Genomic DNA, 26500 nt, shown 5'->3' on the forward strand with positions numbered 1-26500 from the left:
CAGATGTTCCTTGCCCTCATTCCAGTAAATCCACAACCTTCCAGCGTGGGCGTCATGGCCATCATGAGCATGTCACAGTGCTGCAGAGATTTTGTTTATGGCCAGATTTGGGGGGCCTCTTCCCAACATGTCCCCCTTCTTTGTTTTGCAAAGTGATAAAAGCAAAGGCAGCTTTGCACGGTGAGCTACTTCTCGCAAGAGTCAGGATTCACATCTGCAGACTATACAAAGACAAACAACACAGATTAAAAGCACAATCATTGAAATCACAGACCTTCCAAGTGTTTTTATCCATTTTAATGGATTACTAGCTGCTAATTTGTCTGCAGCTCCTTCAAGCACTCCAGTTCCTGGCATTAAGGTCAGGTGTGCCTGGGATACTTTAAATATTTTTTTTTTTTAATTTTGTAATATCCAAAGACAAGTTTGTAGAGTGTCCTTCTAGATGCTTTTTTATTCATTCCTAAATTTTGATCTTATTAAGAGCTATTCATAGTTTCCACAAATCCTTATGTTTAGCTCCTACAATGGGCCATATCATTTGAGGTTGAGGTGCCACTATACCGCCATGGTTCCAGATAATAGGAACTCTTGCTGTACTTCTTACCATTTCTACCATCTGACCATTTTGTTCAGACCAGCTGAACACAGTGTGGCCATGGCACATAGACTGAGATGTGCAATTTAAGCTAAACATCCCATTAGGGGACCAGTCAGTAATGATTCCTTAGGAATCGTTGTGCAGCATGTCTGCTTTTTCTGCAATGCAATCTTCCCAAACAAGTACATTCATTTTTTTCTAACTGGGACCAGTCCTGTTTACAAATAGGTTTTTGAGGGCAGTATCTCTCAATTATAGGAGCAGCTTTATTATGGTAAATCCTGAGATCAGAAAGCATGTGTAACTGTGTTATAGAGTGATTACATCCAGGCATTATTGCCAGCCAAGATTGATAAATATGCCCAATAAGTATAATTGTTCTCTGTGTCAGCCCTTGTTGAAGGAATACTCATGGCAATGGTAATCACCACTGTCATAGCTACCATTAAATTACTCATTGTGACTGGTTGTCTTGCTTTCCTCAGGTTTTCTTCCACCATCTGTGACAGCTTCTTGATCTGTCCCCAAGTAGGTGGCTGTGTTCAATGGGTGTTGCTCGTGACAGTTGGGGTCCTCCTCAGTGTCAGTCTCAACATGGCTGCAACCGGGGGGTCCTCACGTTCCTCCTGGAGTCTCTTCCTCAGCATCTGGCTCATGATAAGGTTTCGGGTTTCTTGATGGTATCCAAATCAGCTGTTGATTCGGTCCTGGAGAAATGCAAGCATAACCTTTATCCCAAGTTATTATTTTACCTATTTCCCAAGTTTTTGCTGTCAGATCTCTCCACCAAACCAGTTGTTCTGCTTCTGTCTTTGCAGCTGGTTTCTGTAGATGCTGTTCAGCTGCTGATAGCATCTAGCCTTTAGACAGGCTCAAAAAATTTAAAGTTGATAATGCTAGATTCAGTTGCATATGGGGTGTCCCGTAGTCCCTGTTTCTCCCCCCCTTTTTGTTTTTGTAACTGCTGTTTTAGGGAGAGATTCATTCTTTCCGCTATGGCTTGTCCTTGAGAATTACATGGGATGCCAGTAATGTGTTTAATATTCCATGTAGAGAAAAATGTAGCTAGAGCTTGGCTAGTATAGCCTGGGGCATTATCTGTTTTAATACAAACTGGAATGCCCATCACTGCAAAACACTGCAAAAGGTGATGTTAACACAGGCAGAAGACTCTCCTGATTGGCATGTAGCCCAGACAAAGTGAGAAAAGGTGTCCACACATACATGTACATAAGCTAGTCTCCTAAACGAGGGAACATGTGTGACATCCATTTGCCAAAGAGAATTAGGTTCCAGTCCTCGAGGATTAACTCCTCCTTTACTGTAAAAGATGAGGAATGCACCATTTGGCAAGTTGGGCATCGCTGGATAATAGCTTTAGCTTGTTTCCAGGTAATGTTATATCTGTGTTTGAGACCAGAGGCATTAACATGGGTTGAATTGTGAAAGTGTCTAGCATTAGATACTAGGTGATCAGCCATCTGATTCCCTGCAGTTAAAGGTCCTGGAAGAGGTGTACGAGCCCTAATGTAAGTGATGTAAAAAGGGTGCATTCTACTCCTAACTGCTGTTTGCAATTGGGTAAATAAAGTCATCAGTTGTTCATCTGTATGAAATTGTAACTGAGCATTTTCAATTAACTGTGTGGAATGAACCACGTATGAAGAATCAGAAATCACATTAACAGGCATATCAAAAGCAGTCAATACCTCAATTACAGCTACAAGCTCCACCTTTTGAGGTGAAGTATAGGACGTCTGGAAAACTTTACCTTTTGATCCAGAATAAGAAGCTTTACCATTACTAGACCCATCTGTAAAAACATTCTCAGCACCTTCAATTGGTGTAAATTTGGTTATTTTAGGGAGAATCCAATTAGTTAATTTCAAAAATTGAAAGAGTTTTGTTTTAGGAAAAGGGTTATTGAGAATACCCACAAAGTCAGCTAAATGGGTTTGCCAAGTAAGACCATTTATAAAAGCTTGCTGTATTTGTGCCTTCCTGAGAGGGACAGTAATTTTTCCAGGATCATATGCACGTAATTTAACAATCCAAGTTCTCCCATTTCCTATCATAGTAGCAATTTGATCCAAATAAGGAGTTAGTCCGTGAATTAGTATGTGGAAGAAAAAGCCATTCTACTAAGTCCTGCTCTTGGGCAATAATACCAGTGGGTGAATGCTGAGTTGGAAAAATTAGCAAATCTAGAGTCTTCTCTGGATCTCTTCTATTTATTTGAGCTTTATGGACTTGCTTTTCGATTAGCTGCAGCTCTGCCTCAGCGTCTTTTGTTAATTGCCGAGGGCTAGTGAGACTAGGATCTCCTCTAAGGATAGAAAATAGATTACTCATGGCATAGGTAGGAATGCCTAGAGCAGGTCATATCCAATTAATGTCCCCTAGTAATTTTTGAAAGCCACCTAATGTTTTCAGTTGATCCCTACATATGGTTACTTTCTGTGGCACAATGGTAGTGTCATTTACTAAGGCCCCTAAGTAAGAGTAAGGAGTAGTAGTCTGAATTGTCAGGAGCTATAATTAAACCAGCATGAGAAATTGAATTTTGCAAGTAATCATAACATTGGAATATTTGGTAATACTGGTAATATTTCTCGAGTGGGGCAGCACAAAGTATATCATCCATATAATAATGTAACACTGTGAAAATTTTTTATGAGTAGGTTCAATTGCTTGTCCTACATTCATCTGGCAAATTGCTGGACTGTTGAACATGTCTTGTGGCAACACTTTCCAGTGAAAACGCTTAGCAGGCTGTAGGTTGTTTACTGCAGGAATTGTACATGCAAACCGTTCACAGTCCTGCTTAGCTAAGAGGATAGTAAAGAAACAGTCTTTTAAATCTATGACTATTAAAGGCCAGTTTTTCAGAATCATAGCAGGAGAAGGCAGTCCTGGCTGTAATGTCCCCATTGGTTGTATAACGGAATTAATGGCTCTTAAATCAGTTAACATTCTCCATTTCCCTGATTTTTTCTTGATTACAAAAACTGGAGAATTCCAAGGGGAAAATGTTGGAGCTATGTGTCCGTTTTCTAATTGTTCAGTAACTAATTCCTCTAAAGCCTCCAGTTTCTCTTTGTTAGCGGCCATTGTTCTATCCAAATTGGCTTATCTGCTAACCATTTTAAAGGTATAGGTTCTGGAGGCTTAACAACGGCCACCATCAAAAATGATATCCTAAACTTTGGTAGGAACTTCGTCTTTCTGCTTGAAGTGGTTCCTTCAAACCTTGTAAATTTTTTCCTAGTCCCATACCAGGGACATACCCCATTTCATGCATCATATGTTGACTTTGAGGGCTATATGATTGTTCTGGAATTAGAACTTGTGCTCCCCATTGTTGTAATAAATCTCTTCCCCATAAACTTATAGGTACAGAAGTTATAATTGGTTGAATAGTCCCAGGTTGTCCGTTGGGCCCTTCACAATGCAAAATATAACTACTTTGATATACTTTGGGACTTTACCAACTCCAACTATGTTAAATTGAGCAGGTTCAGTTGGCCATGCAGACAGCCAGTGCTGTAGAGAAATGATTGAAATATCTGCTCCTGTATCTACCAAACCTTTAAATTTCTTTCCCGGAATAGTTATTTCACAGGTAGGATGTTTATCAGTAATTTGATTTACCCAAAACCTGCTTTGCCTTGTTTATTTGTGCTTCCAGATCCTCCTGTTCGTTTAATTTCACTTTTCCCCATTTCTGCATACAGCACAATCAGGAGCTGTGCTGTGCTCCCTCCTGGCCCTGCTTTCCAGGGAACAGAAGTAGATATAACAATTTGAATTTCCCCATTGTAATCTGAGTCAATGACTCCTGTATGTATTTGTACCCCTTTTAAACCTAAACTAGACCTTCCTAAAAGTAATCCTATTGTCCCCGCTGGCTAGGGTCCACAGACCCCTGTTGGAACTTTTTGCGGGAGTTCCCCAGGCAGAAGGCTCACAGCTTTTGTGCAGCATAAATCTACTGTGGCACTACTGGCTGTAGCGGGGGACAGACATTGTACGGGGGTGAGGGAATGGCCTGAGCTGGAAATGCCCCGGTTTGGAATGGGGCCCAGGATGGCCCCTCATGACGTTTCCCGAAATCAGGTTCCCATCTTTATCAAACTTAGAGTGACACTGATTAGCCCAGTGTTTTCCTTTTTTACATTTTGGACATATTTCAGGCTCAGCAGTTTTCTTTTTTTTCCCTCAACTGGTGACCTGACTCACTGATTTTTTCTACATTCTTTTTTTTTTTTTTTTTATACTTTAGGTTTTAGGGTACATGTGCACAATGTGCAGGTTTGTTACATATGTATCCATGTGCCATGTTGTTTTGCTGCACCCATTAACTCGTCATTTAGCATTAGGTATATCTCCTAATGCTGTCCCTCCCCCCTCCCCCCACCCCACAACAGTCCCCGGAGTGTGATGTTCCCCTTCCTGTGTCCATGAGTTCTCATTATTCAATTCCCACCTGTGAGTGAGAACATGTGGTGTTTGGTTTTTTGTCCTTGCGATAGTTTACTGAGAATGATGTTTTCCAGTTTCATCCATGTCCCTGCAAAGGACATGAACTCATCCTTTTTTGTGGCTGCATAGTATTCCATGGTGTACATGTGCCACATTTTCTTAATCCAGTCTATCGTTGTTGGACATTTGGGTTGGTTCCAACTCTTTGCTATTGTGAATAGTGCTGCAATAAACATACGTGTGCATGTGTCTTTATAGCAGCATGATTTATAGTCCTTTGGGTATATACCCAGTAATGGGATGGCTGGGTCAAATGGTATTTCTAGTTCGAGATCCCTGAGGAATTGCCACACTGATTTCCACAATGGTTGAACTAGTTTACAGTCCCACCAACAGTGTAAAAGTGTTCCTATTTCTCCACATCCTCTCCAGCACCTGTTGTTTCCTGACTTTTTAATAATGGACATTCTAACTGGTGTGAGATGGTATCTCACTGTGGTTTTGATTTGCATTTCTCTGATGGCCAGTGATGATGAGCATTTTTTCATGTGTTTTTTGGCTGCATAAATGTCTTTGCATTCATGTCCTTTGCCCACTTTTTGATGGGGTTGTTTGTTTTTTTCTTGTAAATTTGTTTGAGTTCATTGTAGATTCTGGATATTAGCCCTTTGTCAGATGAGTAGGTTGCAAAAATTTTCTCCCATTCTGTAGGTTGCCTGTTCACTCTGATGGTAGTTTCTTTTGCTGTGCAGAAGCTCTTTAGTTTAATTAGATCCCATTTGTCAATTTTGGCTTTTGTTGCCATTGCTTTTGGTGTTTTAGACATGAAGTCCTTGCCCATGCCTGTGTCCTGAATGGTATTGCCTAGGTTTTCTTGTAGGATTTTAATGGTTTTAGGTCCAACATTTAAGTCTTTAATCCATCTTGAATTAATTTTTGTATAAAGTGTAAGGAAAGGATCCAGTTTCAGCTCTCTACATATGGCTAGCCAGTTTTCCCAGCACCATTTATTAAATAGGGAATCCTTTCCCCATTTCTTGTTTTTGTCAGGTTTGTCAAAGATCAGATAGTTGTAGATATGCGGCATTATTTCTGAGGGCTCTGTTCTGTTCCATTGATCTATGTCTCTGTTGTGGTACCAGTACCATGCTGTTTTGGTTACTGTAGCCTTGTAGTTTGAAGTCAGGTAGCGTGATGCCTCCAGCTTTGTTCTTTTGGCTTAGGATTGACTTGGCGATGCGGGCTCTTTTTTGGTTCCATATGAACTTTAAAGTAGTTTTTTCCAATTCTGTGAAGAAAGTCATTGGTAGCTTGATGGGGATGGCATTGAATCTATAAATTACCTTGGGCAGTATGGCCATTTTCACGATATTGATTCTTCCAACCCATGAGCATGGAATGTTCTTCCATTTGTTTGTATCCTCTTTTATTTCATTGAGCAGTGGTTTGTGGTTCTCCTTGAAGAGGTCCTTCACATCCTTTGTAAGTTGGATTCCTAGGTATTTTATTCTCTTTGAAGCAATTGTGAGTGGGAGTTCACTCATGATTTGGCTCTCTGTTTGTCTGTGATTGGTGTACAAGAATGCTTGTGGTTTTTGTACATTGATTTTGTATCCTGAGACTTTGCTGAAGTTGCTAATCAGCTTAAGGAGATTTTGGGCTGAGACGATGGGGTTTTCTAGATACACAATCATGTCATCTGCAAACAGGGACAATTTGACTTCCTCTTTTCCTAATTGAATACCCTTTTTAGTATGACCATGCTTCCCACAGTTAAAACAAGCTCCAGGAAACGGAGTATTTCCGTTATCCACTCTCAGTCCTGCCATTGCCTGGGCTAGCAGAGTAGCCTTATGTAGATTACCTCCAATACCGTCACAGGCCTTCATATAATCAACTAAATGTGCTTTCCCTTTAATAGGTTGCAGAGCAGCCTGGCAGTCGGGATTAGCATTGTCAAAAGCTAATAACCGCAACACTATTTCCTGAGCAGCCGAATCTGCAATCACCTTTTTAAGAGAATCCTGTAACCGAGCCATAAAATCTGTATACGGTTATTTCAGTCCCTGCTTTACAGCACTAAAGGAAGGGTATTGTTCTCCACCTGAAGTGATTTTTTCCCAAGCCCTAATTCACACTACTCTAAGCTGCTCTACGGCATCATCCCGCATGACCACTTGGGCATCTAAACCAGCCCAGCTGCCAACCCCCAAAAGTTGGTCTGCAGTTATATTAATTTGAGGTTGGGCCTGGGCGTTGCAAGCAGCCTGAATGGAAGCTTTATCTGCCCACCAAGTTTTAAATTGTAAGAACTGAGCAGGAGTTAGACAAGCTCGAGTAAGAGCATCCCAGTCAGTAGGAATCATCCGACTGGAAACAGCAACATTCTTTAACAGTCCCATTACAAAAGGAGAACCTGGTCCATACTGATTAATAGCTTGTTTAAATCATTTGAGTAATTTGAAAGGAAAAGGCTCAAATGTAGCTATAATATTTCCCTGTTGATCTGGGGGGTGTATTCTAACAGGGAACTGCCAAGCCTCTAAATCACCTTCTCTTCTAGCTTACTGAATTCCTGCCTGAATAGAACTGAGAGCAGTTGCTCGAGGCACTGCTCAAACAGTCACTGGGGCAACTACTTTTCGCCCATATGTCCTCTGGAAAAGAAAGATCTGGAGGATCAGGCCACTCTTTTTCTTCAAAATAATGAGGGGGTGTAGAAGGGTACGGATGAACCTCTTCCTCCTTTGCTGCTTTAGCTTTAGCTGGCAAACAGACCTGCTCTGTTACCTCTTCTGTTACTTCATTGTACTCTCCTTCCTCCTCCTCATTAGAGTGAAAAGGTTCCAAGGTGGAACAAACCAGAGCCCACACTTGTCGCATTGTTACCCTGATGCTCCCAAGCTCCCCTTCTTACTTACCACGGGGATTGCTTAAGAGTACTCGGTATCCTCCAGCTAGTTCCATGTTCTCCAACCATCACTCCGGTGACCCTTCAACCCAGGTTCAAGCCCCCATGTTTGGGCACCACTTGCTGAGACTAGCTCGGTCGGGGACACCCTAACCCAGCAGCACTAGAGGAATTAAAGACACACACACAGAAATACAGCATGTGGAGTGGAAAATCAGGAGTCTCACAGCCTTCAGAGCTGAGAGCCTCTAACAGAGATTTACCTACATATTTATTGACAGCAAGCCGGTGATAAGCATTGTTTCTATAAATTATAGATTAACTAAAAGCATTTCTTACAGGAAATAAAGGGATGGGCCGAAATAAAGGGATGGGTCTGGCTAGTTATCTGTAGCAGGAACATGTCCTTAAGGCACAGATGGCTCATGCTATTGTTTGGGGTTTAAGAACGCCTTAAGTGGTTTTCCACCCTGGGTGGGCCAGGTATTCCTTGCCCTCATTCTGGTAAACCCACAACCTTCCAGCGTGGGTGTCATGGCCATCACAAGCATGTCACAGTGCTGCAGCAATTTTGTTTATGGCCAATTTTGGGGCCAGTTTATGGCCAGATTTGGGGGCCTGTTCCCAACAATTCCTGATATGTACTAGTCTTTATTTCATAATTAAATGCTTTTGAGAGATAAGTGAAGACTATAAATAGCCTCACTTTGGTTCAGGCCAGGTTTTGCTGCCAGATGACTTTTGGTGTGAAAAATATTTTTTAAACAATCCTTTTGGTTTCAGAGCTTTTCGGATTTCAGAATTATACGAAAGGGAGTTGTGGACCCATCTTACTTATCTGAAGAAAAAGTAGTAATATATATTTTTAAATGGTTACACCCTTTTAAGCAGGGGCTTACAAAGTCCAACAGAAATTATCAAGTGTGTGTGCCAAATATTATATACAAGGATACAACATTTTAAAAAATAATTTTTAAAAATTGAAAATAACCTAAATGTCCCTATAGCCCACAGTTGATTAAATTAGTCATGGTATGTCTAGGCAGTGAATAAATTGCTTTGTAGCCATGAAAAATCATATCGTAGAAGAATATTGATATGTCAAAGTAAACATTCATAATGTGCAACATAGAAAGATCACAAAGCAGTGATTCAAAATTTTAATAGCAGTTGTTGCTGTGTGATTGTATTGTGCTTTTTATTTGCTTTGTTTGAGCTGTTATATTAAATTTCTGTCACTGAACATGTATGTCTTTTGTAATCAGAAAAATTAAGGCTTTTTTTTTTTTTAACATTTAAAAAGGCCTCACTCTGTTGCCTAGGCTGGAGTACAGTGATGTGATCATAGTTCACTGCATCCTGGACCTCCCGGGCTCAAGCGGTCCTCCCACCTCACCCTCCCAAGTAACTGAGACCTCAGGTGCACACCAGCACTCCAGGCTAATTTTTAAATTTTTTGTGGAAATGGGGTTTCGCCATGTTACCCAGACTGGTCTCAAATTCCTGGGCTCAAGCCAACCTCCTTTTGGCCTCCCAAATTGCTGGGATTACAAGCTACCATTCCTAGCCCTATTTTAACAACAACAACAACAAAAGGCCAGCTGTGGTGGTTCACGCCTGTAATTCCAACATTTTGGGAGTCCAAGGTGGGTGGATTATCTGAGGTCAGGAGTTCAAGACCAGCTGACCAACATGGTGAAACCTCATCTCTCCTAAAAATATAAAAATTATCCAGGCATGGTGGGGTGCACCTGTAATCCCAGCTACTTGGGAAGCTGAAGCAGGAGAATTGCTTGAACCCAGGAGTTGGAGGTTGCAGTGAGCTGAGACTGTGCCATTGCACTCCAGCTGGGGCAACCAGAGCAAGACTCCATCTCAAAAAAAAAAAACAAAAAACAAGATGATAAAGAAGATATTCATATTGCTTTTAAACTTCAGATTGCTTCATTAAGTCAGGAATCATTTTATTAACAAAGATCACAAAAAGTTCAGCATTATTAAGGCCCTAGCTTAGTGTATCATCCATATCCCCAGATCTGGTGTCTGCACACCTGGATTTAAAATGTCTCTTTTAAGCTTCATTGCCTGGGGCATTTCCAGAAGGAATCCTGTTAAATGAAAAAATAAGGCCTTTCACAAGGGATGCTGGACCACTTCCATCGCCACTTCAAACATTTTCTGACTTAATCTCTAGAGAACAGGCTTCTCGGATAAATTGTCCACCACCACATCTAGTTCTTGGCTTGTTTTTAAAAGTCTGCAGATTCTTTCATTAGGTCACTTTTTTAAGCTTAAATATCTACTTTGCTTTGAAAAATCTGTTTTCTCCCTTTTCAAAAAGAGCATACCAGAAGTTAAAACTGGATCATTTTTAGCAAGCTACATCATACATCTGGAGTGAATTCCAGAGTATTAATGTCATGGTATGTTACAGCAAAGACTGTCAAGTCTAATTTTTGCAAATCTGCTAAATCTGAAAGGACAGTCTGGACAGCTAGCAGTTTTGATTGTTGAGCTGAGATGTGTTTTCTAAAGTTATTCTTAAAATCAGAGAGGTTAAACAAAACCTGCAACGTGGTCCTACTTGAATAGCGATGCGACAGTGATAGGAAATACTATATTTCCTATAGCATATATCATCTGTACTATAGTCTCTTATAATTAGGCAGAGTTGAAAGAGGCTTGAGATCTTGTAACTGTTTACCAGTACCTCATTCTAGTCAGATAGTATCGAGTATCCATTGAACTACTTATAGTAATAATTATATTTTGCCCTTGATATGGCTTGGCGATGTCCCCACACAAATCTCATCTTGAATTGTAGTTCCTATAATCTCCATGTGTCGGGAAAGGGACCTGGTGGGAGGTAATTGAATCATGTGGGCGGTTACCCTTATGCTTTTCTCGTGATAGTGAGTGAGTTCTCATGAGATCTGATGGTTTTATAAGGGGCTTTTCCCCTTTTGCTTGGCACTTCTCTCTCCTGCTGCCTTGTAAAGAAGGACGTATTTGCTTCCCCTTCACCATAATTGTAAGTTTCCTGAAGCCTTCCCAGCCATGTGGAACTGAGTCAGTTAAACCTCTTTCCTATAAATTGCCCGGTCACAGGAATTTCTTTTTTTTTTTTTTTTTTTTTTTTTTTTGAGATGGAGTCTCGCTGTTGCCCAGGCTGGAGTGCAATGGCGCAATCTCGGCTCACTGCAGGCTCCGCCCCCCAGGGTTCACGCCATTCTCCTGCCTCAGCCTCCTGAGTAGCTGGGACTACAGGCACGCGTCACCTCGCCCGGCTAATTTTTTGTATTTTTAGTAGAGACGGGGTTTCACCGTGTTAGCCAGGGTGGTCTCGATCTCCTGACCTCGTGATCTGCTCGCCTCGGCCTCCCAAAGTGCTGGGATTACAGGCGTGAGCCACTACGCCTGGCCAGGAATTTCTTAATAGCAGCATGAGAATGGACTAACCCCTGTAAATTAATAAGTAGATATTCTGGGTTCTGTATATTTAATATTTTTGCTAGAATTCACTGCTGAAACCCTGTGGGCTAGGAATTTTCATTGCAGAAGTATGTTTGATAACAAACTGAATTTATTTAATAGATATAAGGCTATTCATATTTTCTGTTTTGGGTCCATTTTTGTAAGTTCTGTTTTTAAGGAATGTATCCTTTCATTCCTTTTCATTTAATTTGTCAAGCTTATTGGCATAAAATTATTCACAAAAGGTTCTTATCATCTTTTAAATACCTGTAAATGATGTTGCATGTTGTAATATATCCTCTTTCATTGCTGATACTGGTAATTTATAGTCTCCTTTTCTTGATCAAGCTCCATAGCAGATTATCAATTTTATTTATCTTTTCAAAGAGAACCAATTTTGACTCTGATAATTATCTTGGTTGTTTATTTTTATTTTTATTTCATTGATTCTTGCTGCTTATTATTTACTTCTTTCCTGCTTAGTTTGGTTTTACTTTGATCTCTTTCTGGTTCCCTAAATTGGAAATTTGGATCCTTTATTTTAAACCTTCCTTATTTTCCAATATAACATATGGGCTGTAAATTCTTTTAACCACTGTTTTAGTTATATACTTCAAATTTCTTTAAATGCTTTATTGAGGTGTAATAACTGATATAAACTGGACATATATAAAGTGTATAAATTTGACATATGTATACATTCATGAATCTGTCACCACAATCAAGATAATGACTCTACCCATCACCACCAAAAATTTACTTAATCCCTCCCTCCTGTTCCCTGGCAACCACTGATTATCTTTACAAACTAATTAAACAGTAGATTAGTTTGCATTTTCTCGAATTTTAGATTAATGAAACTATAAAATGGATATACTTTTTTATCTGACTTCTTTCACTCAGCGTAGTTATTTGCATGATTGCATCATGTATTTTTAAGCTATTAGGTACATAGATGTTTAGCATTATTGTGTCTTCCTAATGAATTGACCCCCTTTATTATTATGGGATGACCCTTTTTGTACCTGATAGTAGTCTTTGCTCTAAAATCTAGTGCTATTGGCTGGGCACGGCTCGTGCCTGTAATCCCAACACTCTGGGAGGCCAAGACAGGCAGTCGTCTGAGGTCAGGTGATCTCTACTAAATACAAAAAATTAGCCGGGCGTGGTGGCGCATGCCTGTAATCCCAGCTACTTGGGAGGCTGAGGCAGGAGAATCACTGAACCTGGGAGGTGGAGGTTGCAATGAGCCAAGATTGTGCCATTGCACTCCAGCCTGGGCAACAGAAGCGAAACTCTGTCTCAAAAAAATAAATAAATAATAAAAAAAAATTTAGTGCTATCATGGCATAGTGTCCCCATGCTTTTCCTTTTAACCTATTTGAGCCTTCATATTTAAATGGTGTTTCTTGTAGGCAGCATGTAGTTGCGTCTTTTTCATTTATCTAATCTAAAATCTCTATATTTCAGCTCTTCAAATATTTAAATATATTTCTGTACCATTATCTTTTCTTCCTTGGACTAAACATCCTCTTATTATGATTTGGCTGATAACTTTTTCTAAATCCTTCCCAATTATCAGACTCTTCTGTGCATGCTTTGCTTCAAAGGGTATTACATCACAATAGAGATTTTGAGTTGCCTTCTGCAAGAAATGCTGATCATTGTTTATTACTTCATTTGCTTAACATCATCACCAAAGATCTATTATCTATTTAGTCCCTCACCATTTGGTTAAAACCAACCTAGACCCACTTTTCTTACCCAAATCATATTTTTTTCTTGGCTCACTACTGATTATTTGATCTCCAGAAAAATTTCAAGGGGACTTACCACAAAATCTATTAATCTATTAATTTCCTCTGGAAATGTCTGTTTTATCTTAGTTATACCAATTCTAGTTGAATTATTTTGAATGTGGGTCAAACAAAACTAGACTATAACTGAAAGGATATTAAAATGTTTGCCTTTTTTTTCCAGGTAAAAATGTCTCCATCATATCATCAGTCCAAAGGGGATCCCACTGCTAAAAAAGTGAGTTTGTTTTAAAGGCAAAAAACCAGTTCCTCCTTCTGTATGTTTATTCTCCTATGTGGAACAATATTCTCAACATGGCAATGATTTTTAATCATCTTAATGCTGTCAGGGTTATTTCTGATTAGATGCTTTAATGACATGTCTCCAGGCCTCCTCCTTGGCTTCTCCAGAGAAACCAAGTTGGGTTTCGACATCAGTCTCCTAGCAACTATCAGTTTCTAGAATTTCCATCTTCTATACCAGGCATGGTATCATGGTATCAATGAGTGGTAGCAGGTGAAAGATATTCAGAGGAAAGCTATATAGTTTGTCTTAATAATGTGCTTTACTTCTGCCGGGTGCGGAGGCTCACGCCTGTAATCCCAGTACTTTGGGAGGCTGAAGTGGATGGATCATCTGAGGTCAGGAGTTCAAGACCAGCCTGACTAACATGATGAAACCCCGTCTCTACTAAAAATAGAAAATTAAAATTAGCCAGGCGCGGTGGTGCACGCCTGTAATTCCAGCTACTCGGGAGGCTGAGGCTGGAGAATCGCTTGAACCCGGGAGGCAGAGGTTGCAGTGAGTCAAGATCGAGCCACTGCACTCCAGCCTGGGCAACAAGAGTGAAACTGTCTCAAAAAAGGAAAAAGAAAAAATGTGCTTTACTTCTAGAGAACTGTGCCTAAAAAAACCGGCCTGAGATATTAATAGCACATAAGAAGGTCTTCAGTAAACACTGGCAGAAGAGAGCTCTCATGTGTGCCACTTCAGTTCCTGACTGTAAGCTTTGTGACCACAGATACAGTATGACTGATGGTTTTACACCCTATCTGAGTGATGCATAGATGATGTCAAGAGAACCACTAAAATCCTTTTCCTTTATCCAGCTGAAAAAGTGCGGTTGAAACGTGGTAAACAAATTGACATTTCTGCTTGTTTCTTTCATCATTTTTCTTTCTCTAATAGTCGAAGTGTTTTTTCCCTTTGCCCTTTTTTACCATTTCAGCCAGCATCCATATCAGTGAAGGACTGTAGAACAAAAATAACCACCTGCTGGCTCTGTTGACTAACAGCAGGTTTAACTTTAAAGCAGTGTTCCAAAAATGGGTCCCCCTCCTCTGACTTCAGAATCCCCTGAGACTTTTTCAGAAGAGAAGAGAATAAAAACAAAATATGTTGTCTGAAAAGGCCTATAACATACTGCACATAAAAATCTCTTTCACTCTTGTCAAGGCAGTAGGGGCAGGCGAGACTGAGGCAATGACTGTTGATACTTAGAACCATCACACTGTAATACGAAGAGCTGGGGGAGCCTGTCATTTTAGTTTCGCTCAGTAAATAGACGAGGAAATGGGAATCCAGAGGGATTCCAATTTTTTGTCTTAGCTCTCCAATGTTAGCTATGGAACACACTTCTGACAGTAATGTCAAGCATGTGCCTTGGACACCACCAGACTTAGGTTCAAAGATTTACTCTTCTGCTTATTTATCTGAGTGACCTTGTGTGAATTGTCCCCTCTGTTTCGTCTTATGTAAAATGGTGATGCTACTCTCAGAATTGTCCTGAAGATTAAATGAAATACTCTACTGTTTAAGAGTCTAACACTATGTTTGACATATAGTTAAGTACTCAAGCTGTTGTTGACACTAGTATTAAAATGCAGGTCTCCTGGCTCCTAATCAGATGTCCTCTTACTTTATCATGCTGCTTGTGTAATATTGTTCATTCAGCAAGTATACTCTGCCCTTCACATTTGTGGGTTCTGCTTCTGTGGATTCAACCAACCACAGATTGAAGATATTTGGGGGAAAAAATGATTAAAAAAAAGATATAACAATAAAAAACAGTGAAACTATTTACATTGTATTTGGTATTATAAGTAATCTAAAGATGATTTAAAGTACGTGGGAGGATGTGCACTGGTTATATGCAAATACCATGCATTTTAAAGGACTTGAGCATCCATGGATTTTGGCATCCACAGGAGGTCCTAGAGTAAATTCTCCACAGATACCGAGGGATGGCTGTATTTCTTTTTTTTTTTTTTTTGAGATGGAATTTCCCTCTGTTGCCCAGGCTGGAGTTTCAGTCGCATGATCTCAGCTCACTGCAACCTCCACCTTCCGTGTTCAAGCGATTCTCCTGCCTCAGCCTCCTGAGTAGCTGGGATTACAGGGACACACCACCACACCCAGCCAGTTTCTGTATTTTTAGTAAAGATGGGGTTTCACCATGTTGGTCAGCTGGTCTCGAACTCCTGACCTCATGATCCGTCTGCCTTGGCCTCCCAAAGAGCTGCGATTACAGACATGAGCCACTGTCTGTTTTTTTTTTTTTTTTTTTTTTTTGAGACAGAGTCTCACTCTGTCGCCCAGGCTGGAGTGCAATGGCACAATCTTGGCTCACTGCAACCTCTGCCTCCTGAGTTCAAGCAATTCTCTTGCCCTAGTCTCCTGAGTACCTGGGACTGCAGGTGCCCACCACCACACGTGGCTAATTTTTTTGTATTTTCAGTAGAGACGGGATTTCACCATGTTGGCCACGATGGTCTCAATCTCCTGACTTCATGATCCACCCACCTCAGCCTCCCAAAGTGCTAGGATTACAGGTGTGAGCCACCACGCCCGGCCGGCTGTATTTCTTTACATTATTTACTGAGATAAACAGTGGACTAGAGAAGAGAAATACAATCCTGTTCTCAAAGACCTCAGCATTTATTGAGAAAACTAGATGGGTAAACTGACAGTTACCGAACACCTTGACACATACCATGGAAGGTGCACAGGGTTCTGTGAAGGTGCCAAGGAAAGGCCCTATTTTGAGATGACTAAGCTAACTTAGTGCAGTTCTTATGTTCTTTCTGGCAGAAACTTCCATGAAGAACTTTGAGGAATGGTTAGGTGCTCCCCTACAACACTGTTATCACATTAGAGTGAGAGCAAATTTTGTCATGTATATAGGCATTTATTAAATAAATACTCATTTAGAAATCGGTTCTGCAACCTATTTTTCAAACTGAGTAATGTCCCAGCTCTTTGTCACTTTACGTGTCTGACCTCTGTCAGGGATGTGACATTACAGAAGCAAGATTCTGTTACTCTTAGAATCGGCATCAGGCAAACAGAAGCTTCCTAAGCCTCTTGTGACTGGACACAAGTGGCCCGGGCAGCATTCCTTTGAGATCAGATGCAGACTTATTCCCGGTTTATGCAAAAGTTGGGACTATCTCTAAAATATTTTATTCAATATGTATATCTCAAATACCTTTTACTTTATCAATGAGAGTCCATTTCCAATATTCACCATGGTGGTTAACAGGTCATTACGTTCACCAATAAAAATATTTCCATTTTTTAGCTAATGAGCCAAGTCTTAGTGGTGGTGAACATATGAATAGCTGAAGAGCTTTTTTTAGTGGCTGTCTTGCAGAGTTCATGTTAGCCGGACTCTCCTGAAATATAAATTCTTAATTTGGGCCATTGACCATCCCTGAGTTGAAGCCCAAAACTAAATAGCACATACTTATTATCACACTGTTTATGCCGTCTATAGTTACTTGAAAATATACATCATAGTGGCCATCCCAGATTAGGGGTCAGGAAAGGTTTCCCAGCGAAGATAAAGCTTGACCTAGCCTTAAGAAACAAGGGAAATGGTAACCTAAGCAGACAGAGGTGACTATAACACATTGTCGGAAATGGGAATGGTTCTGCATGTCTTCAATATAATGTGAAAGCATGGAGAAGTCTGGTAAAAGAGAAATAGGGGTTCAGACCTCAAAAAGCCCCAGTCTGTGAAGTTTGCTTTCTATCTTGAGCATAAGATTTCCAGCACAGGTAAGATTGAAAGCAGAAAGACCAATTAGAAGAGTAAGACACTTGTCCAGGTAAGAAAAAAGGTCCTAACCCTAGTCTGTGTTAATGGAGTAAAGAGATTAAATAGATTCAAATACCAGCTGTTTTTCCTCTCAGAAAACCCTGACACCCTCCTTAAGTCTGAGTAAGTGTCCTTCCTTCCCTGAGCTCGTAGCACCCTGAATTAGTCCCTACCAATGCCTGGGTGGGTTGAGATTGCCTCTCTACTTAATCCCCATCTCCCATTAGACCATATGCCTCATGAGGGCAGAGTAGTAACCACATCAGTCTTGTTTACAGTTGTATCCCTAAGTGTAGAACAAAGTAGTCACTCGGTCGTTGTTGAATGAATGAGAGATACACGAAAGAGATATCACAGGACTTCATGGTTGTTTATGAGAATTGAGGGGGGAAAGAAATTTCTGGCTCTGATGACTAGAGGAAAAATAAATGAAACATCATTGCTGTTTCAGGCTTGTCTCCCAGGCATGGTCAGTTCCTTATTGAATCAGCGGTACTCGGAGTGAGATTTACCTGAAAATCAATGTGAAACTCAGCACCTAATTATTACTTCCTTAGTTGGGTATATATTTTTGTGTGGATATGCTTGTATGCTCATGTACATCTATGTATATATTCTGGTTCTTATTCTTGAGCTACAGTCTCTCTTCCCAAAGTTGCATTGACAGATGGAAGCAGCAGTAGTGTCTGTTGAACAGAGTGACTGCCAAAGTGACATGTGTAGGAAACACAAAGGAAGCAGCAGTGTTCTTGATTTAGCCGAAAAGTCTCTGTTGACCGATAACTGAAGGAAGTGTTTGGTGACTCTGCTGTCAATATTGGCCCTGCCAAGAGCTGGATTCAAGTGCTAAGGAAACCAGAGTCGTGTTCTGTAGGACTCTGCTAACTTCCTGGGGCTTCTTTTTAGGTATTTCATGTAGGAGTCACTCTTTAGAATGTCACTGTTCCACTCTGCCGCTGCATGTCAGAGTGTGCATCACATTCCACAACATGTATCTTTTTTTTTTTTTTTTTTTTTTTAGACGGAGTCTCACTGCGTCGCCCAGCCTGGAGTGCAGCGGTGCCATCTCAGCTCACTACAACCTCCGCCTCCCAGTTTCAAGCAATTCTTCTGCCACAGCCTCCCAAGTAGCTGAGACAAGCACACACCACCACACCCGGCTAATTTTTTTGTATTTTTAGGAGAGAAGGGGTTTCACCGTGTTGGCCAGGCTGGTCTCAAACTCCTGACCTCAAGCGATCCTCCCACCTCAGCTTCCCAGAATGCTGGGATTACAGGCGTGAGCCACCACGCCCAGCCCATAACATGTATCTTTTTATTAGCATTTTGCATTATAGATATTCTTTACAAAAGCTTTAGATTGGCAATATTTATTGTATGTAAAATTGGTATTTATTTACTTTATATAAAATTCTTAGTGGGCTCTAATTGATAATTTCAGTAACGAAGTTGGAAGATACACATGGTTCCCTAGGACCTTTACAGTGTTTGATCATGTATGACCAGAAATTTAAAAATCAGGAATCATTGCCTTCAGATAAAAATTGACATAAAACCCATTGCAATGAACTCCCCAGGATAGATCCAAATGGAGGTCTTGACAGTGTTTAAGGTAGATCAGGAGAGTTAGTTGGGGGCAGCATCAGACACCACTCAGCTATGATGCATCTCTTCTTGACTACCAAAGAAACACCAACCAAGAATTTTCACAGGAAAGTTGGGCCTGTTACATTTATGATAACTAGAGAAAGCATTTTGTCTTATGTCTTGATCTCAGGTACGTGGTTACCTCTCTGAGCAACCCCTGGTTTTAGATCAGCTTTCTCTGCTGGTGTGTTTGCAGAAGCTGAGGGGCCAGGTGCTCTGGCTGAAGACTATCTTCAGGCTGGTGGTGCCACTGGAAGGTCCACAGCTGTTCTTCTCAAAGTGACTTCTTCCAGTTAGGGACAATGCACAGGGAATGAGACAGTGGAAAGCCTTTCCAATAGTTCTGTGAGTCCATTCAGAAGATATTCCGCAAGCCTCTGTTAGGTGCCAGGGTTCAGAGGGACAAAGGATAGTGAAGAAATACTGTTCCCTCTCTCAGCACATTTACATGTTAATGGTCACTGAACTGGTGGATGTCATAGCCAAGCCTCTCAGAAGTTGATTTTCAGTTTGTTAAGTATTCAAGTAAGTTATAAGAATTTGGAGCTGATTTTTGGAGTTTTTTAAGAGACGACGTTTCACCGTGTTGCCCAGGCTGGAGTGCAGTGGCACAATCATAACTCACTGCAGCCTCAGACTCCTGGGCTCAGGCGATTCTCTCACCTCAGCCTCCTGAGTAATTGGGATTATAGGCATGAGCCACCATGCCTGGCTGATTTTTTTTTTTTTTTTTTTTGGTTGTTGTTCCAGGTGTTCTTATGAAGTAAGGTTTTTATAACCAATTCCCAGTCTTGCTGCTCATGTCAGCAATATAGACAGCTATACTTGCTCATAATTTTTGTTGAATTACAGGTTGGCTTTTTTTTTTTTTTTTTTAAGGGAAAAAGCCTCACAAAGCCACTGTTTCCATAACAACCAGAAAAGCTGGCCCCAGTGTCTCAGCTGGCTGGCCCTAAGAATGGCTGGTTGATAGTTTCACCAAAGTCAAGGGAAATGAAGAAAACACTGAGATAGATGCAGCATTTTCTAGTTATCATTTGATGGAGGCTTAAATAAAATAAAGATACATTCACCTTTTGATGCCTAACCCTTAACTCTTTCCTGCAAAGATGCGAGTTCTCCTAAACAACAAAATGATAGCCCTTGATAGATACAGATGCTTCTTTCTCTAGAGTATTTTTCTTAATAGGACTCCAAATATGACTTCATTGCCTCTACTGAGCACCACCCCCCCGCCAAAAAAAGGAAACAGAGAACATGATTTGATCTTTGTTTTTGCATCGGCAGAGTTGAAAACCTCAGCAAGACAGATGCCTTTTTATGGATGTGAAGAAGCTGGAGTCTAGTTGCCTTTAGACACCTGAAGGGCAGTGATCTGGAGGACACTAGCCGGAAGAAAGCATAGGCATCCTTAATTGTTGAGAGGACAGAACTGGTACCTGTGGGTAGCTACTGTGTGAATGGAGATGTCAGCTTGGTATGAGAATTTCATAACGGTAGAACAAGCTATCTTGAATGACACTACATTACCTACTACTAGAGGTGTTTGGTCGGTGACAGAATATCTGTTACTCAAAGCTCCTGCCATTGGTGAGTTTGGACTAGTTGATTTTTAGATCCCTTGAAGCATTAAAATCTTATGAGTCTATAATTGTATTAAAAACAAGTTGCAGCTGGGCTCAGTGGCTGACACCTGTAATCCCAGCACTTTGGGAAGCCAAGGCAGGCGGATCACATGAGGTCAGGAGTTCGAGACCAGCCTGACCAACATGGTGAAACCCTATCTCTACTGAAAATACAAAAATTAGCCAGGCGTGATGGTGGGCACTTGTATCCAGTCTACTTTGGAGGCTGAGGCAGGAGAATTGCTTGATCCTGGGAGGCAGAGGTTGCAGTGAGCTGAGATCGTGCCATTGCACTCCAGCCTGGACAACAGAGCGAGACTTCGTCTTAAAAAAAAAAAAAAAAAAACAGGTTGCATGTTCACTGATATAGAGAATGATTTTAGTTAAAACTAACTAAACAGCCTAAACTAATAGAGTGTGTTGTCTTTCAAAGAAAAATCTGGATTTATGTAAGGAGAGACTTGATTCAGAAGAATCATTGCAATAGAGGTGAGGGGGCTATTGCAGTAAGGGGAACGCTCCAACCGTAAGATCTGCAAGGGTCTCAAAGATCACACAGAAAGGAAATTTATTTCGTAAGAGGGGGTGGGTAAACAAAGCTAGAAAGAACCAGGTGTGAAGGAGTGGGTGGAGGGAAGGGACAGCTGATCAGAGATGCTTTTCCTTGTGGTCAGTTGATTCTCAGAAGCAACCCTTAAAGGAGAGATTCTGTACTCTGGGTCAGGCTGAGAATGGGTCAGAGTCCAGGGGCTTGGGGAAAAGAAAGAAGCTTAACCAAAATTTGGTTGTCAGTTAATAAGCATTTTGATTTTGTTAATAATTTTTGTAATTAATAGCCTTTATTTTTTAAGAATACCGTAGTTTTAGGTTTACAGAAAAGTAGAGCAGTAAGCACAGAGTTCCCATATGTTCACTTTCCCTCCCCACCCCCACAGTTGCCCCTATTAACATCTTGCATCGATGCGATACACTTGTTCTAATTGATGAGGCAATTTTTTTTTTTTTTTTTTTGAGACGGAGTCTGGCTCTGTTGCCCAGGCTGGAGTGCAGTGGCACGATCTTGGCCCACTGCAAGCTCCGCCTCCCGGGTTCATGCCATTCTCCTGCCTCAGCCTCCTGAGTAGCTGGGACTACAGGCGCCCGCCACCATGCCCGGTTAATTTTTTTTTTTTGTATTTTTAGTAGAGACGGGGTTTCACCGTGTTAACCAGGATGGTCTCAATCTCCTGACCTCGTGATCCGCCCATTGATGAGGCAATATTAATACATTATTATTAACTAAAGTCCATGGTTTACATTAGGGTTCACTCTTTCTGTTGTATATTCTGAGTTCTGATAAATGTATAATGAAATGTATCCACCATTGCACCGTCATACAGAATAGCTTCACTGCCTTCCAAATCCCTGTGCTCCACCTGTTTATCCTGCCTTCTCCCCAAACTTTCGGCAACTACTAATCTTTTTACTGCATCCATAGTTTTGCCTTTTCTAGAATGGCATGTAATTGCATAGTATATAGGCTTTCTAACTTGGCAGTTTTCACTTAGCAGTCAGCATTTAGGGTTCCTCAGTGTCTTCATGGCTAAATAGCTCTTTTCTTTTTATCACTGAGTAATATTCCCTTGTCTGCTTGGACTATTAATTTGTTTACCCATTCACCTACTGCAGGACATCCTAGTTTTTGCTACGTTTTGACACTTGTGACTAAAGCTGCAGTAAATATCCATGTGTAGGATTTTGTATGGGCATCTCAACTCATTTGTGTAAATACCTAGGACCATGATTGCTGGATTATATGGTAAGACTATCTTTACATTTTTTAAATTGCCAAACTGTCTGCCAAAGTGGCTGTGCCATTTTACATTCCCAGCAGCAATGAATGAGAGTTCCTATTGCTCCACATCCTCACCAGAATTTGGTGTTGTGGTGGTGTCAGTATTTTGAATTTTAGCCATTCTAATAGGTATGTAGTGGTATCTCATTTTCTTAAATTCACAATTCCCTGATGATATAGGATGTTGAGTATCTTTTGACTCATATGCTTATTTTCCATTTGTATATTTTTTTTTTCAAATTTTATTTTAGATGCAGGGTGTTTATGTGCAGATTTGTTACACGGGAATATTGAGTGATGCTAGTGTTTAGTGTGTGAATCCTGTCACCCAGGTAGTGAGCATAGTACCCCCCACCCTCTAGTATTCCCACAGTGTCTGTTGTTCCCATATTTATCTCCATGGTGCTCGATGTTTAGCTCTCACTTACAAGTGAGAACATGTGGTATTTTGTTTTCTGTTCCTGTGTTAATTTGCTTAGGATTATGGCCACTAGCTCATCTGTGTTACTGCAAAGGATATGATTTCATTCTTTTTTATAGCTGTGTAGTATTCCATGTGTACCAGATTTTCTTTATGCAGTCTATCATTGATGGACATTTAGGTTGATTACATGTCTCTGCTGTTGTGAATAATAGCCATCCTGATGGTGTGAGATGGCATTTCATTGTGGTTTTGATTTGCATTTCTCTGATGATTAGTGATCCTGAGCATTTTTTCGTGTTTGTTGGCCACTTTTATGTCTTCTTTTGAGAAATATTTGTTCATGATTTTTGCTCATCTTTTAATTCGGTTATTTGATTTTTGCTTATTGTTTTAGCTCCCTATAGAGTCTGGATATTAGGTCTTTGTTGGATGTATAGTTTGAGAATATCTCCTCCTGTTCTGTAGGTTGTCTGTTTGCTTTGTTGATAGTTTTGTTGTTGTTTTGTGTGTATTTTTGCTTTTGTTTTTGTTTTTGCTTTTTTTGCTGTGCACATACTCTTTAGTTTAATTAGGTCCCGCTTGTCTATTTTTGCTTTTGTTGCAATTGCTTTTGGAGACTTAGCAAAAAATTATTTGCCAAGGGTCAGTGAATGAAACCAAGACTTGGCTCTTTGAAAAAAATAAACTAGGTTGATAAACCACTAGCTAGGTTAACAAAGAAAAAAGAGAAGATCTAAATAAATACAATCAGAAATGGCAAAGATGACATTACAACTGATCCCACAGAAATAGAAAAGATCCTCAGAATATCAGGAACAACTCTATACACACAAATTAGAAATTCTAGAGGAAACGGATAAATTCCTGGAAACATACACAATCTCCTAAGATTGAATCCAGAATAGATTGTAACTCTGCATAAACCAGTATCAAGCTCTAAAATGGAATCAGTAATAAAAAACACACCAACCAAAAAAAAACACTAGACCAGATGGAGTCACAGCCAAGTTCTATCGAATTATACTTCTTTCTACCAAAGGAAGAACTGGTACCAGTCCTACTGAAAGTATTCCAAAATATTGAGGAAGGACTCCTCCTTAACTCATTCCGTGAAGCCAGCATCAACCTAATACCAAAATCTGGCAGAGACACGATGAAGAAAGAAAACTTCAGGCCAATATCCCTGATAAACATAGATGCAAAAATCCTGAACAAAATACCAGCAAACTGAATCCAACAGCATATCAAAAAGTTAACTCACCACAATCAACTAGGCATTATTCCTGGTATACAAGATTGGTTAAACATATGCAAATGAATAAATGTGATTCAGCACATAAACAGAATCAAAAGCAAAAACAATATGATCATCTCTATATTTGCAGAAAAGGCTTTCAATGAAATCCAGCATCCCTTCATGATAAAAACCCTCAACAGACTAGGCATCACAGGAACATACCTCAAAATAATAAGAGCCATCTTTGACAGATGCACAGCCAACATCATACTGAAGAGCCAAAAGCTCAAACCATTCCCTTTGAAAACTGGAACAAGACAAGGATGTCCACTCTCACCACTCCTATTCTACATTGTATTGGAAGTCCTAGCCAGAGCAGTTAGGCAAGAGAAGGAAATAAAAGGCATCCAAATAGGAAACAAAGTAGTCAAACTATCTTTCTTCATTGATAATATGATTCTATACCTAGAATATCCTAAAGACTCTGCCAAAGGTTCCTAGAACTGATAAATGACTTTAATAAAGTTTCAGGAAACAAAGTCAATGTACAAAAATCAGTAGCATTTCTATACACCAACAGTGTTCAGGCTGAGAATGAAATCAAGAACAGAATCTCACTTTCTATAGCCACAAAACAAAACGAAATGAAATACCTAGGAAGACAGTTAACCCAGATATCTTCTACAAGGAGAACTGCAAAACATTGCTGAAAGAAATCAGAGATGACACAAATACATGGAAAAACAGTCCATGCTCATGGATTGGAAGAATCAATATTATAAAGATGGCCATGCTGCTCAAAGCAATTTACAGTCAGTGCTATTCCTACCAAACTACCAACATAATTCTTTACAGAATTAGAAAAAAACTGTTCTAAAATTCATGTGGAACAAAAAAAGACCATGAATAGCCACAGCAATGCTAAGCAAAAAGAGCAAACAAAGCTGGAGGCATCACACTGTCTGACTTCAAACTATACTATAAAGCCACGATAACCAAAACAGATTGGTACTGTTACAAAACAGACACATAGATCAGTGACACAGAATAGAAAACTCAGAAATAAAGCCTCAAACCTACAACCACCTGATCTTTGACAAGGCCAACAAAAACAAGCAATGGGGAAAGGACTCCCTATTTAATAAATGGTATTGTATATCTTTTTGATGAAGTCTTTAACCATTAACAGTTTTTCAGTTTTTTTTTTAGTGGTGGCCTAGGATTTACCATATGCATCTTAGCTTTTCATATTCAGCTTTTGATTTGAAGTGCTTAATTCCATTTATATGTATACTTCTATGTAGTTTTATTCCCTTTCCTCCACTTTTGTGGTATTGCACATACCACAAAATATATTTAGTACCTCTAGTAATATATAGTACATATATAGTTATATTGTTATATGTAGTGCATCTAGTAATGTTACAAATGCACAATACGTTGTTGTAATTTTTACTTTACCATCTGTAGTCATTTCCTTAGCTCAGTAAAAGCTTTGTTTTCACCCACTTCCTTTGTGCAAATGTTACATATATTACATTTCCACATATTATAAGCCCAACATTTTATTATACACACTTTATATGATTGCTTTTTAAAATAAGTTATTGGAAGGAAAAAGCAAATATGCATGTATACTGTACTTTATAATTTCGTACTTACCTTTTGCAGTTCCTTTTTTTTTTTTTTAACATGGATTTGAATTACCCTCCATAGTCAGTTGCTTTCATGCCAAAGAAAATGCATTAGTAGTTCTTATAAGCCAGGTCTATCAACAAATTCTCGCAGTTTTTGTTTATCTGGGAAAGTTTTTGTGTCACCTTCATTTTTGAAAGCTAGCTTTGCTGGATATGGAAATCTTAGTGGGCAGTTTTTTCTTTGAGCATTTTGAATATGTGGCCTCCATTGTTTCTGCTGTTAGTTTTATTGGGGTTCTTTGTAAATTACTAGTCATTTTTCTCTTGCTGTTTTCAAGTTTTTCACATTGTTACTGACTTTTGGCATTACATTATTATGTACTATCAGATATATTATTATGATGTATCTGTTTGTGGATCTCTTTGTTTTCATCCTACTTAGAATTTGTTAAGCTTCCTGAATATGTGTAGGTTATTGTTTTCAATGAACGTAGGAAATTTTTAGCCATAATGTATTCAAATATTTTCACTCTCCTTTCTCTCCTCTTCTGGTCCTCTCTTTATGCATACACTGGGCTGATGATACCTCCACATTTCTCTGAGACTGTGTTCACTTTTCTTCATTCTTTTTTCTCTCTGTTGTTCAGCTTGCATGATCTCTATTGAACTCTTTTAAGTCACCAATTCTTCTGCTGGCTTAAATCTACTGTTGAGCCTGTCTTGTGAATTTGT

General features: G+C 39.8%; 1 protein-coding gene across 6 annotated transcripts in view; it reads left to right on the plus strand.

Annotated features, from left to right (window-relative positions):
- VPS8 (VPS8 subunit of CORVET complex) overlaps nt 1-26500 on the plus strand; it is a 234631-nt gene that overhangs the window by 193138 nt on the left and 14993 nt on the right. For 5 of the 6 annotated variants that reach the window (XM_032171818.2, XM_058426252.1, XM_058426253.1 and 2 more), the window contains one exon: nt 13449-13502. The exons of the other annotated variant lie outside the window; for it this stretch is intronic. In XM_032171818.2, the coding sequence (XP_032027709.1) occupies nt 13449-13502 (54 nt within the window). The remainder of the gene's footprint in view (nt 1-13448; nt 13503-26500) is intronic. 6 annotated transcript variants of the gene reach the window in all.

This window comes from Hylobates moloch, unplaced genomic scaffold (genome assembly GCF_009828535.3).
Source record: "Hylobates moloch isolate HMO894 unplaced genomic scaffold, HMol_V3 SCAFFOLD_13, whole genome shotgun sequence".
Taxonomy (NCBI): Eukaryota; Metazoa; Chordata; class Mammalia; order Primates; family Hylobatidae; genus Hylobates; species Hylobates moloch.